This window comes from Equus quagga, chromosome 3, assembly GCF_021613505.1.
Source record: "Equus quagga isolate Etosha38 chromosome 3, UCLA_HA_Equagga_1.0, whole genome shotgun sequence".
NCBI lineage: Eukaryota > Metazoa > Chordata > Mammalia > Perissodactyla > Equidae > Equus > Equus quagga.
In genome coordinates, this window is record NC_060269.1 from 65,464,907 (window position 1) to 65,480,106 (window position 15,200).

Sequence of the window (15,200 nt, forward strand, 5' to 3'; positions counted from 1 at the left end):
TAACTGAACTGAACAGTCTTTTAGAAACTCATGCAAACTGCAAAATATATAGATGTATTTATTTATATACGATATGATTTCTGTAAAATCACTTCAATGGAAATATAATTAACTTTACTCTTTTTTTAATCACACAAATAAACCACTCTGTAAAACAAGATAATCATTACTGTTAACTCCACTTCTGAGAGAACCACTATAGTTACTTTTGTATATATCCTTCTGAAGTTTATCCATGTGTATTTCACATGCTCTGCACAAAAAATAACAGATCTATTTGTACTGAGAAAGAATGCTGTCTACATTATATCACTGAGCTAAAAAAAAAAAAGGTACAAAGTGTGTTTGAGCCTATCTGCCTACCTGTGTAACATAAATAAAACACAGCATTATGCAATTAGTTACCAGAGCTTAGACAGTTCCAGCTGTAGGTCCTTCTAGTTCTGCTACGTGGGACACTGCCTCAGCATGGCCTGAGGAGTGGTACTAGGTCTGTGACCAGGATCTGAACTGGTGAAATCCTGGGCCACAGAAGCAGACCGTGTGAACTTAACCACTTGGCCATGGGGATGGACCCAGGGTTAATGTTTTACACTTCCAACATACACACTTATGCCCATCCTCACGCCTCCTTCTTTAGCTTGGCTGTATTGTCTACCTTGCCTGAAATACCTCCTCTCCTCTCTCCATTCCTTTAGCTCTCATGTATGTGGCCCATAAGAAGAAAAAAGAACTAAATTCACAGCTCTCTGGAGAGGGAGAAATATCGCAGAAGGATACAGCTATAGAAATAAAATAGCTATAGAAATAATAAACAAAAAACACGATTTTTACACAATAACTAAATAAAATATACTTGTTTTTCTAAAAACAATTTATACAACATAGGAAGATGATTCACAGAAGAGGAATGAATACTGGTAAAACATAAGCAAATATCTAGTCAAATCAATTAAATAAATTTTTAAATAAGGTACTATTTTCTATGCCTTAAACTAGAAGAAAATACAAATTGTTCAAAAGACTACTATTTGCCTTTATTGTAGATAGAAGTATATATTATTACTCTGGAAAACTATTTCATAATTTATATCGAAAGTCACAAAGCATTCATTCTCTTGGAACTTTATGTCAGTTCCAGAAGTCATCCTACTGAAATAATCCCCCCAAATTTTTTAAATGTATAAAGGTGCTCACTAATGTCTTCAAATTATCTAGTGTTAGAGAATATAAGAGAAACATCAAATGTTCTTCTTCTGCCAATATCCTTTCACATTTTGCTCTCATTTTTCCTGAAATCCTCCCCCTTTTCAAGTCTTTCCTTACAAGCCTTGGCTCTTCATTAACCATTGAGCAAGAGCAACAAGACACCCAGGGATGAAGCCTCAGCTCTGTTATTAAGTAATAATTTGACCACGAGTAAGTCAATTAATCTTTATGAACTTCAAGTTTCTCATTTGCAAAAAAACATGGATAGATGATCTCTCCCTTCAGAGGATGAGTCTTTCACAGAGCATACACAAGATATACTCAGACACAAACTCAACACATCTGTGAGAGGAAGAAAACAGAATAATGGCTGGAGAAAAATATCATGCTTTTATTAAAAAACTTCTAATATGGAAAATGAAAGACCTGAAAGGACAAAACATCTGCAAAAGTTGCATTCTCTACCCATGATCGTGGATCTCTGCTAGAGATCTCACTCTGACAAAAACGAATCCCAGATTTATTTCTTTTTGATCTAGAAGTCAACAACAACAGTGATTTAATTAAAGTTACTTTCAGTAAGTTATAAGACAATCAATGGTGAAATCAGAATGGAAGTGAAACAATGAAATATGACACTTTCTGCCCCACTCAACTCATACTGCCAGTCCAGCAGTAAAGCACTGCACAGGAGATTCTCATGTCATCAATATTCACTATACTTTTATAAGATGGAATCTTCCTCACTTTTATACATAAAAGTCAGAAACTACTTAAGCGCAAGTGATAATGCATATACAGGTAACAGAAAACATTTTTCAAACATTAATGAACAAAAGCTACATAGCAGAAGAATTAATTGAGCTGAATCTTTTTGTTTTCCATAAATTTATTTTAGCATAATTTTAGACTTACAGAAGAGTTGCAAAGATCCTTCACAGTTCCCGTATACTCTCAGCTAGTTTTTCCTATCCTTTGCATCTTGCGTTACTATGGTTTATTTGTCACAACTAAGGAACTAACACTGGAATATTAACTAAACTCCACACTTTATTCAGATTTCACTAGTTTTTCCCTAGTGTCCTTTTTCAGTTCCAGGATACCACAGACATTTAATCATCACGTCTCTTTAGTCTTTTTAGTCTCCTCTGTTTTGTGACAGTTTCTCACTTTTCTTATTTTTTATGACCTTCTCAGTTTTGAAGAATACTGGTCAGGTACTTTGCAGTTATGTCCCTCAATTTGAGACTGTCAGCTGTTTTTCTCATGGCCACACTGCAATTATGGGTTACTGGCAAGAAAATCACAGAAGTGAAATGTCATTCTTATCATATCATACAAAGGTACATCCTATCAATATGACCTATTGATGACAACCTAGATTATCTGGGTCAAGTCACTATTTTGCCACATTTCTCCACTATGAAGTCGCCCCCATTTATATAAGGTAGTCTGGAAGGAAGTCACTGAGAGTGGTCCACGTTCAAGGGATGAGGGGTGTTAAGCTCCATCCCCTGGTAGGGGAGTACCTTCATAAATTATTTGGAATTCTTCTGTAGGGGAAAATTGTCTCTTCTCCCCCATTTATTTATTTAACCAATCATTTATCAGTATGAACTTACAGATATTTAGTTTATACTCTGGGTTATAATCTAATACTATGTAATGCATTGTAGGTTGCTCAAATTTTTCCAGATTTGGCCACTGAGAGCTCTTTCAGGTTGGCTCCTGGGTCTCTCTGACATGCTCCTATCCTTCTGTTCTTGAGCACTTTCGGAACTTTTTTAAAAACGTGTAACTTTCACACATTCTTAATATTACCACAAATTAAACATGACTTCTAGCTTTTTCATTATATGGTTACAGACCAAGGTTTTTTTTTAAAGATTGGCGCCTGAGCTAACATCTGTTGCCAATCTTTTTTTTTTTTTATTCTTCTCCCCAAAGCCCCCCAGTACATAGTTGTAGATTCTAGTTGTGAGTGCCTGTGCTGGTGCTATGTGGGACACTGCCTCAGCATGGCCTGATGAGCAGTGCCATGTCTGCACCCAGCATCCAAAATGGTGAAACCCTGGGCCGCTGAAGCAGAGAGCACGAACTCAACCACTCAGCCACGGGGCTGGCCCCCATACTAAGTTTTAAGCACTGAACTCTCTTAGTGATTTCTGAAGAAAACAGAAATACACTGAAAACAAAAGGACTACCTAGATTAAAGGTTAGTACCATAACTAACTTTCATCCTTGGAGTATCTGACCATGTCTAAGATTTCTGTCCTGGAATGGATTTCTCTTTTGGTCAGCTGAGGCTCTAAAAGTTAAGAAATTCTATGTGTTAGCTTTCTTAGAAGTGTTAACATACGTGTGCAACATGGATTTTGTATTAATCTGCTAGTACTCACTGCTCTTTTCTTTTCAGATGGTAGAGAGGTGGGGGTGAGAACACAGCAGGTATACTGATCATCTTCACCTCTGTTAAAGTCAAGGGCCTGCTGTCAAAACATTCTGGGACATAACATAGAAATTCCTTCTCATTTTGATCTGGTTTGTTTCAACACTTAGAACTCCTATTAGGAAGAATGCTATTTTGTTTGGACACATGATCCATTTTCATGATCTTTTCTCCTTTATTAGTTCACTATACCCTCTAAGGCAAACACTGAACTTTAGGATTGGCCCCACATAGATAAACAGAATACAATTAACCCAAACTTCTTCTCAAAGGTAACTAAATTACTCTTCAATATAAGAAAATATTTTACTGGATGATGCATCTATAACATGCTACTTTCTCGCTAAAGGAGGCGGCTAGCTTTAGATATAGTTACTTCCCCACAGACCACTATGATGCTCTTTTATCACCGTTGACCTCTAGAGGGAGCTCAAAGTTCTTGTTACTTTTTCCGAAAGGTCAGGACACTCCTCCCACAAATGTGGTATCTTCAAGATTTAAGATTTCATTGTGGCCTAAGTAAGTAAAATGTGCACCATCCTTTTAGGAATTTCTTGCTTCTGAGAAGTGAATAAGGCTTGACCTGCTCATCTGCTCCTGAGGCAGTAAGCCCCAACCATTTCTTCCTCTCTCCCTTCCAGACTCCTAGGACTCCCCTCAAACGTTCTCTTTCCCACTTGGCACTGACTAGGGCATATTACTGTAGCCTGAGAGGCTGAAGGGAGGATGGCTGTAAGAACTGGGGGCAGATGCTCCCTCTTGCTGACTCTTGTTACCATCTGCATGGTAGGCAGTGCACCTCCACGTTCTTCATGCCAGGGCATACACAGAACGTACTTGTATTGCACACTAGTATAAAGGTAAGATGAAGTTGCTTGTATCTGCCCAGGAACTCTAGTCAGCCAAGCTCCCACTCAGGCACCCACCCCCAAGGACTGGAGGGATCATTATCTCAGCACACCTATAACACATTCTTGGGGCCACATCTATAGGGAATTTGTGCATGAAGCGACCAGAAGTCAGACTGATCATTTCCCCACTGTCAAATCCCCACTTCACCTGTCTATAGGACCCTGAGGAAGCAACTTAGCCTTTAAAAGACTCAGTTTCCTCATCTTTAAATACCTACCTCATAGATTTGCTTTGATGGCTAAACAAGCAATAAATGCAAACAAATGAGCTTTGAATGAGGCACATGATAGGTACATTGGTAAGCAGAAGATGTTGGCTGGGGTTTGGGCTTGTTGCACAAAAAACAAGCATTTAAGCACTTATTTGTTTCTAGGATCTTCAGGTCAACCTAACCTAGGCAAATAAATTCTCCAAGTGGTCCTGCATAACTCCCTGTAGCCTGAGACTAAAGCCCAAACTAGTAAAGCTGCTCCTTTGTATATATGCTCAAGAGGCCTCAGGGTGAAGCACCACTGGTCAAGGACAGGATATTGTATTCCTTTGTCTCTTGGCCAAAATATCACTTCAATTACACCATGAGTTCCAACAACAGAGTAAGTGCTAACAGCCGTTATAATAACCTCTCCTCAACCTCTGACTCAGTGAACAGGAACATGTTATGCGATAAGCTCAACAAAGACCACCGGCTATTGATGCTCATACAGAACCTACATTGTAATGTTGCCATGAGAGCCAGGGTAATTTCCAGAGATGTGTTCTGGAACCAGCCTCCCTTCTTTTTAACTTGTTCCTGGATAATCTGATATCATGTTTGGATAAAATGGAATGGAACCATACCCTCCTGCAATAAAGAACAGAAAGATAAACATTTGCTAATACATTTAGTCTACAGGTGTTATCTTAACAAACAAGTCTTGGTGTATTAACGTTATATATAATGTTAGAAAGAAGAGCTCCAAAGTGACCATTCTAAACCTGAAGTTACCATCTTCATTAGATGTTCACCAACTTTTAACTGGCTTATAATTGGTTCCACAGAGCAAATCACCTCATTAAGTTGCCTTATCAAAATAAAACGCAAATAAGTTTCTCAAGGAGATTACACAAATAGTATTGCACAAAACTCCTGCATCTTTACATGCATGCCTATTTTTATAACCAGAATGGGTATATGATTATTAATTTCTACATAAAATCTTTACACACTAAGAGTATTACAGCCATGCTATAAGAACCAGAAAGCACTTCACTGTCCATTTGTCTTAGTGGAGTCAAACCCAACTCAGTTGTTTTCTGACAGATTTCTCCAGCTCACTGACAAACTGGGTACAAAGGTACAGAATATTCAGAGAAAGAAGCTAGAGATCTTTAAGGCATGTTACAGAAAATTTTATAGACTTTTATTCCAATGGCAAAAAGGAGCACACCGGGCAGTTTGGAGTTACTTCAGAAATCCCCGTAAGCAATGATAGTGATCTGAGCCAGTGTAGTACAGTAAAAATATTATCATAAGGAGATAGCATTTAAAATGCACATATAGTACGTTAGGTATTTAATCCTCATAAAACCTAAAAAGTTGGTTGTATTAATATAGCCATTTAATAGATGAAGAAACTAAAGTATAGAGGCACATGAGATGACAGAAGTGTACAGGTTTTAAAATACGTTTATGAAGTACATAAAACAATGCTTGATAATTGATAACGTGTGGAGAGCTAAAGATGAAATCAAGAATAATGTCTAGGTTCTCATGCTGACTGAATGTACTTAATACCACTAATAGATATTTACCTTACATTAAGTGTTATTTAACAGCATCTACATAGCAGGTACAACATCAAGTCAAAAAAAAAAGTGAACCTCCATTGGCTAAATAATACAAAAGATTATGTCAAGATGATTTCATCACAACTCTTAACCAAAAGGAATATATCATATTACCATATCATACTATTACCAAAAAATTTAGCTCAGAAAATTCTTTTTGCTCATCTTTTCCTTTTATCATCCTTTTCCTCTCAGTTCTGGTAGGTTATTTTGCTCAAGGTGGTAATTTTCTGACCTTGTTTTTAATTATATTTGACTGCAACTCATCGTCTCCACTATATTTTTTAAACTATTGTAATCATGCTTTTCAAATGATTTGAAAGTATTTTCACATGATTCTATTTTCAAAGATGCAACTGCTTTCGTGAATCTCACTGAAAAACAGAAATATTAAAGGTTTTCTCCATTTACTAGAACTAAACATTTATTCCTCTAATTCTGAAAACTGGTCTTATTTTTCATAAATCTTGTGCATTTTTGTTGTTTTGCTCATTTTTAAGAGAGCCATTACTTCAACGATATTTTACTGAGCATCTACTCCATGCCAGACACTCTAGGTCATGCTAGCACTACCAGGTGCTAGGGATACAAGAATAAGTAAGATAGACCAAAATCCCTGCTCTCCTGGATCATACAGTCCAGTGATGGGGGCCTATTATAAACAAATGGATAATATAAAATCTATCAGGTAGTGCTAAGTACTATAATACTGTAAAGACCAATAAGAGGATAGAAAGTACACAAGAGGGTGGGAGATTATTTCAGGTTAGATGGTGAGAGAAAGCCTCTCTGAAGAGACTTCCGCAGAAACCAAAATGAACAGGAAATCAGTCATCCAATCTTGTAAAGAAAAGTATTCCAAGCAGAGAGCCTAAGGAGAAACGAGTTTGCTAAACTTGGTTAAGACTAATGCAGAATAAGGTGGCAGAGGAGATGGAGCATTTACTTAGCAGACGCCAGACTACATACAACCTTGTAGGCCATGGTAGGGCTGTAGATGTGTTCTAAAAGTGATAAGCAGCCATTGGAGAGTTTCCAATCTACATTTTGTGATTATCTGTTGTGTGAATACAGTGCAAAATTGGAAGAAAGAAGAATGGTTTGTAAGTTATTGCAGTAGCCTAAGCAAGAGATAATGATGGAATAAACTGAGGTGGCAGCCATAGAGAAATGGATGAATTCAGAACACATTCTGAAGATAGCACTCCCAGAACTTGTTGATGGACAGAGGTATCAAAGGATGATTCCAACGTTTTGGAACCAAGCCCAAATGGAGGAAAGGCAGTGCCATTTACTGGGGAGAGATGGACCAGAAGAAAGCAGGTTTCGGTTAAGAAAGGAGGCAGAAATTCCATTTTCACATCTCTGGTGCTGATTTCAACCAGACACACAAGTAGAAACGTCATATAGGCAGCTAGACAGATTTGAAGGCAGTTTAAGGATGGAAGAGGAGATACAGATTAGGCTATCATCAACTAAATGTGACTTCCTAGTGAGTGAATATAGCTAAAGAAAACAAGAGCTCTGGTCCGAGAACTGAGCCCTGAAGGTCTCCTACACCTAGCACTGAAGAGGAGGAACCAGCAAAGAAAGGAGACTATGCAGGAACTGCTGGTGAAATAGGAAGAGCTTTTCTGGAAGGCAGGCAAAGATAGTGCTTCTCGAATGAGGCAGTGATGAAGTGTGTCAAAAAGTGCATATAGATGAAGTAAAGTGAGGGCTGAGAATTCAGCTTAGATTTGACAACAGGGAGATTTTTTGGGTGACTGCAACAAAACTGGTTTCAGTGGATTACTCTTCCTTAAAACAAAAGCTGTTTTCTGTAGCTTTATTTTACAGTTGTCAGAAGGAGAAGCAACTCGAGTTGAGCTGTATAGGCTGAAAGCACTGACAGCCTGAGATTTGGCTTATGAAGGGTATCCTCTCTAATTCTGCCATCAATGAAGACTTCCTGACTATTATATGCCTTGGGTTATTCTGGGAAACAGAGGGTTAAACAAATAAGGCCCTAAAGCTGACTCACCATGCTTCCGAGATGCTGACTTCTCACCTGGCTGGGTGTACTGAGTAGTATGCTTTCAAGAAAAATACTAGAGGGGCCAGCCCCGTGGCTGAGGGATTAAGTTCACACGCTCCGCTTCGGTGGCCCAGGGTTTCGCCAGTTCAAATCCTGGGCGCGGACACGGTACCTTTCATCAAGCCATGCTGAGGCCACATCCCACATGCCACAACTAGAAGGACCCACAACTAAAAAATACACAACTATGTACCTGGGAATTTGGGAGAAAAAGGAAAAATAAAATCTTAAAAAAAAACCAAGAAAAATACTTGAGTGATACATTTTGAGTCATTCCAACTCTGAAAAATGCCATTTTGTTGCCCTGCCACCTATTTAAGATTCTTAAGTCATAACAGTTTTTCCTCAGTTCTCTAGATCCCACTCCCCCATCTTTTAGCACAGCAGTGTCCAACACGGTAGCCACTAGCCACATGTAGCTATTTACTGAGCACTTAAACTGTGAGCTACGAAACTCATAAAATGAATTTTCTTTATTTAAATTAAACCTAGCCACACATGGCTACTGGCTGCCACTAACTGGACAGCACAGTTTTAGCACAGAAGACAGATGCAATGTCTATCTGATACACCTTCCTCTGTAGGTAATCTGTTTCTTCTCTGGATACTTGTACTATTTATTTCTATATCCTAAAATTTAAAAATACACTAGGCTATTCCTAGGTATGGATCTCATTTATTTTGATTGGCATGCACTTTAGTTATCTGTAAGAGAATAATATTAACAGGCCCTACCACATGGGGGTTGTAGAGAATTCTAAATGAGTTTCAACTCGCCAAATACTTGGAACACAGTAAGTGTTTAATAAACGTTAGCTCTATTCCATAAGCCCTTTTGACCTGTTCTCTCTGGCTCACAAAAGTTTTTACTGTTTCTCTGACTTTCTTTTATCTGTTTGCTCCAGCCTGTCATTCTGAACTTTTATTACGCATTAGATCTATTCTTCGTTTCCTACATTTTTGTCTACAATCTTCATCTTACTTTTTCCTCCAAATTGTGGGAACATTTCTACAGCCCTGCTGCTCCCTGCCTTCAAAGAGTCAATAGCTGAGAGTCACAAATTTCACTTAAGAACTCCTTCCTGCTCTCTGATTTTTTTTTTCTCCTTGAGAAAGTTAGTTGTTCTTTAAATTTCAACATTTTCTCTTGTTTCTTGCAGTAAATCTGACATAGGAAATCAACTGCTCACACTGGTCACCTTTTTTTAAAGTGACTAATACACATACTGAGTCTGCATCTGTCTCTTTCTCTGTATTCAACTTCAAAGAAAAAGTTCTATGTTTATGTAATACTAGGAACTGAGTTGGGTTCAATCAGAAAACACCTAGAACCAAGTTCAAATCCTTTTTATGTGGAGCAGGTTAAATTGTTACTTCCTGTATTAGCTCTCAAATGCCGTCTAACAAATTACTCCAAATTTAGCAGCTTAAAACAATAAACATGTATTATCTCCCAGTTTGTGTGGATCAGGAATCTGTGTGGCCTAGCTGGGGGCATCTAGCTCAGGGTCTCTCAAAAGGCTGCAGTCAGTTTCTCAGCCAGGGCCTCTGTCATCTCAAAACTGAATGGTGGAAGGACCTGTCTGCAACCCGAGCTCACGCACACCGCTGCTGGCAGGCATCAGAGGCCTTCACTGGCTGTTGGCCAGAAACACCAGCTTCTTGCCACAAGAGTTCCATAGGGAAGCTGACAAAATGGAAAATGGTTTTCCTCAGAGCAAACGAAAAGAGAGCAGCCCAACACAGAAGTCGAAGGCTTTTTGTAAGCTAACCTTGAAAGTGACAACCCATTACTTTTGCCATACTTGTAGAAGCCAAGTGGTTAGGTCCAGCCACACTCAAGAGAGGACCAGGTACAAGAACATGAATACCAGGAGGCAGGAATCATTGGGGGCTATCTTAGAGGCTGGCTGCCACAATTCCTTGGTCAGCTTACAGCTTCAGCAATATGTGGTCAGGGACAGGGAGTTTCAACTTTGTGCTTCATGGTTAGTCTATCTCCTGCAACCATGGTTAGCCAGCTCCTCTCCACTGGTCATACTCCCCTTGGTAAGAACCATCCTGAGTCATTTAGTCTTTAATCTCTGCTTCAAAGTACAAAATATCATACCAATCAACTGTTCTGTGGACCATCCTCAAATTCTAGCTCTGGCTGCTCCAAGTAGGTCCCTTTACTCACATCCCAGGAGGGCTTCTCAACCACATAAATGAACACAGAGTCAGGCAGTAAGAACTTCTCTCACTGTGTTCTCATTTGTAATGTTTCCTGCCAAAATTCTTTTTAGTTTAGTTATGGCACACTTCCAGGGTTTCCAAGGAGACTGAACTCTCCCCATTATGCTTGTTGGTCATTTCAGTGTGTGTTTGTCTGTTTGTTTTAACACACAGGATTAGATCATCCTCCTCCACCGGAAGTCAACACAGCTATTTATTTAAGTAAAGCACTTTACACATTCTTTAAAAGACTCTGTTTTGATAAATATGACAGGAAAGGCTTGTTGGTTTTCTTAGCCATATAATTCAATTCTATTGTTGGATAAAACAAAGATGTTTTAATCTACATCATCAATTCCCAGGATATCTTCTACTATGGTAATTTAACTAAATTTTACTGATTTCTAACAAATGCAATGTCACCAAACTTAGTTCAGTTTAAGATGTGACTAATTACAAAACTTAGTAAGCACAGAAACACTTTAACAATATATCTACAATTTGAAAAGGAATGAGACACAGCTGCTCAGCGAGATGAACTCAGCAGGATTTCACACAGTTGCAAAATAGTCCTTACAACTATGTGCCCAGTAATAGGCACCTAGCACTGTGGAATGGACATAGTACTTAATCAAAGAAAAAGCTTAAGTCAGAATACCAAGGGTATTCTCACTCACAAACCAAAATATCCATTTTTGGTTAACAATGGAAAAAAACTTTCCTATACCATATTACTCCTCTATGCCACCCTCATTTCCCTGAAGATTATTTATTCATCCTATTTCCTTAGAATACTAATAAAGAGAGTAGGAAGAGAATCAACAAAAACTAAGTCAGATGTCAACAAATTTTCTGATCTGATACTCAGGTACAGAGTGCATAATCTACTGGATAACCAGAATTCAGGTTCTTTGTCCTCTGCTGATGAATATGTGGGAAAGAGAATTAAGAAGGGAATTAACACAAATATGTTAAGCAGACACAAGGCCACCACATACTGCTACACGGGATCTAATCTCCCCAAGCAGCCATCCTGTACAGACATATTTATAAAGCAGAGCACGTGAGGGTTAAAACCCTGTATCAGATTTCTAGGTGATATGTTCTTAGTCAAAGAAAAGGGATTTTCAAACATTTCAGCACTTAAGGAATAAAATTACTTGTTATCTCAGCAAAGTTGTAGGATACAAAATGGACACACAAAAATCAATTCCACTTCTATTCAACAGCAATGAACAATTTGAAAAGAAAATGTATGGAAGCAATTCCTTTTACATAGCATCAGAAAGAATATTTAGTAATAAACTTAATCAACGAGGTGAAAGGGTTATACACTGGAAACTACAAAACGTTGCTGAAATAAATTAAAAACACAAATAAATGGAAAGACACCCAATGTTTGTGGACTGGAAGATTTAATATTGTTGTCAATACTACCGTAAGTGATCTACAGATTCAGTGCAATCCCTGTCAATATCCTGACAGCATTTTTTGCAGAAATAGAAAAATCCATCCTAAAACTCATATGCAATCTCAAGGAACCTGAATAACTGAAACAATCTTGAAAAAGAACAAAGTTGAAGGTCTCAGACTTCGTGATTTCAAAACTTACTACGAAGCTAAGTAATCAAAATTGTGCGGTACTGGCATAAAGACAGACATACAGACCAATGGACTACAGAGTCCAGAAAAACACACTGTATTCTATTCCACATATGGTCACATGTGACCCTTCCACATACGGTCAAATGCTTTTTGACAAAGTCTTTTCAACACATGGTGTTGGGAAAACTGGATATCCACATGCAAAGGAATGAAGTTGGACCCTTACCTTACACCATTTATAAAAATTAACTCAAAATGGATCAAAGATCTAAACATAAGAATTAAACCTATAAAACTCTTAGAAGAAAACACAGGGAAAAAGCTTCATGGCATCGGATTTGACAATGATTTCTTGAACGTGACAATGAAAAAACAGGCAACAAAAGAAAAAAATAGATAAATTGAACATCAAAATTAAAAACTTTTGTACATCAAAGGACAAAATCAACAGAGTGAAAAGGCAACGCAGGAAATGAGAGAAAATATATGCAAAGGATATATGTGATAAGGGGTTAATATCCAAATATATAAAGAACTATAACTCAACAACAAGAAAAAATCCAACTTGAAAACAGGCAAAGGACTTGAAAAGATATTTCCCAAAAGATATACAAAGGGCCAATAAACATATGAAAAGATGCTCATCACAGCTAATCATCAGGGAAATACAAATCCAAACCACGAGTTACCACTTCACATCCATTAGGATGGCTATTACCAAAAACAGAAAATAACCTGCGTCGGTGAGAATGTGGAGAAATTGGAACATCTGTACATTGCTGATGGGAATCCAATGTGGAAAACAGTAGGTTGGTCCCTCAAAAAGTTAAACAGAATTACCTTATGATCCATCAATTGCACTTTGGGTATATACCCAAATAAATTCAAAGCAGGGACTCAAACAGATATTTGAACACCAATGTTCACAGCAGCATTATTCACAACAGCCAAAAGATGGAAGCAACCCAAACGTGCCTTGACAGTGAATGGATAAACAAAATGGTATATACATACAATAGATTATTCAGCCTTAAAAAGGAAGGAAATTCTGGCACACACTACAACATGGACGAACTTTGATGACTGTTATGGACTGAATGTTTGTGTCTCCCCAAAATTCATATATTGAAGTCCTAACCCTCAATATGATGTTATTAGGAGGTGGGGGCTTTGGGAGGTGATTAGGTCATGAAGGTGGAGCCCTTTATAAAAGAAACCCCAAAGAGCTCTCTCATCTCCTCCTGCCATTTGAGGACACAGCAAGAAGAAAGCCGTCTGTGAAGCAAAAGTGGGCCCTCAGCAGACACAGAATCTGCCAGTGTCTCGATCTTGGACTTCCCAGAACTGTGAGAAATAAATTGTTGTTTAGGCCACCCAGTCTATGGCAGTTAGTTATGGCAGCCTGAACAGACGTAAGAAAAGGACATTATGCTAAGTGAAATGAGCCAGTCACAAAAGGACAAATACTGTATAATTTCACAGAGTAGTTAAATTCAGAGACAGAGAGAAGATTGAGAGTTGCCAGGGGCAGGAAAAGCACGTAACGGGGAGTTACTGTATTGGTATGGAGTTGCAATCTGGGAAGATAAAAAAGTTCTGGAAATGAATGGTGGTGATGGTTGCACAACAACGTGTACATACTTAATGCCACTGAACTGTACACTTAAAAGTGGTTAAAACAGTAAATCTTACGCATAATTTATCACAATAAAAAATTATTTGTTGTCTCCCATAAGAAGTCCCAAGGTAGGGCAATTAAATCCATGATTAGTTAATTCACTAGTTTATTTCATCAAGGATCCAGGTTCTTTTTATCTTTGTATTCTGACAAAAGATAGGTACACACAGTTGGGAACTAGGGCTCTCACTGTGGGAGAAAAAAGATACAAATACAGAATGCGGGAGGTAAAGAAGAATTCTGTGGTATTCAACCTAAATTGGCAGATCAGTATAAAGTGATATTTTAAAAATTTTATCACAGAGTAATGTCAGTCATATACAAAAGTAGGTAGAAGAGAATAGTATAAGGAATTCCTGTGTACTCAGTACCGTGCTTCAACAATTACAAATTTATGGCCAATCTTGTTTCACCTATAAAGCCATCCCATATTATTTTATGCACATCTCAGATATCAAATTATGTCACCCATAAATATTTCAGAAAGTATCTCTAAAAGGTAAGACTATCATTTTTAATATAATCTAACACCATTATCATACCTGAAAAAAATCAATAGCACTTCCTTAGTATCAAATATCCAGTATATGGTCAAACTTCCAATTGTCTTATGTCAAAAAAAACTTTTCAGGGGCTGGCCCTGTGGCCGAGTGGTTAAGTTCGCGCGCTCCACTGCAGGCGGCCCAGTGTTTCGTTGGTTCGAATCCTGGGTGCGGACAAGGCACTGCTCATTAAACCACGCTGAGGCAGCGTCCCACATGCCACAACTAGAAGGACCCACAACAAAGAATATACAACTATGTACTGGGGGGCTTTGGGGAGAAAAAGTAAAAAATAAAATCTTTAAAAAAAAAAAAACAACTTTTCAACTGCGTGAATTAAGATCCAATAACATTTTCAAACTACAATTGCTTGATATGTCTTTCAAGTCTTTTTAAATCTACAGGTTCTCCCTCTATTTTTTCCTTGCTATTTATCTTTTGAAGAACAAGGTACTGTTGGTTTGTCCTATATGAACTCATGATTTAAAAAGAAAGCAAAACCCAAAAATCCTTCTAATTTTCTAGCTCTGTCTAGACAACCATGACAGGACCTAGAAATAATGACATTCCAGTCACAAAAAACACACTTAGCACATAAAATGGTTTCTAAATACCATTCCCTACTAAAAGAACCCAAGGCTTCTTAAAAAACTATTGATTCCAGATCTGAAGCAGTAAAAGTACAAT

General features: G+C 37.9%; 1 protein-coding gene across 2 annotated transcripts in view; it reads right to left on the reverse strand.

Annotated features, from left to right (window-relative positions):
• The window catches only part of PPP2R2A (protein phosphatase 2 regulatory subunit Balpha), an 81,601-nt gene that overhangs the window by 40,373 nt on the left and 26,028 nt on the right, over positions 1-15,200 (reverse strand). The window contains exon 2 of one of the 2 annotated variants that reach the window (XM_046656388.1): positions 5,282-5,411. The exons of the other annotated variant lie outside the window; for it this stretch is intronic. Within the exon in view, the coding sequence (XP_046512344.1) occupies positions 5,282-5,297 (16 nt within the window). The 5' untranslated portion in view covers positions 5,298-5,411. The remainder of the gene's footprint in view (positions 1-5,281; positions 5,412-15,200) is intronic. 2 annotated transcript variants of the gene reach the window in all.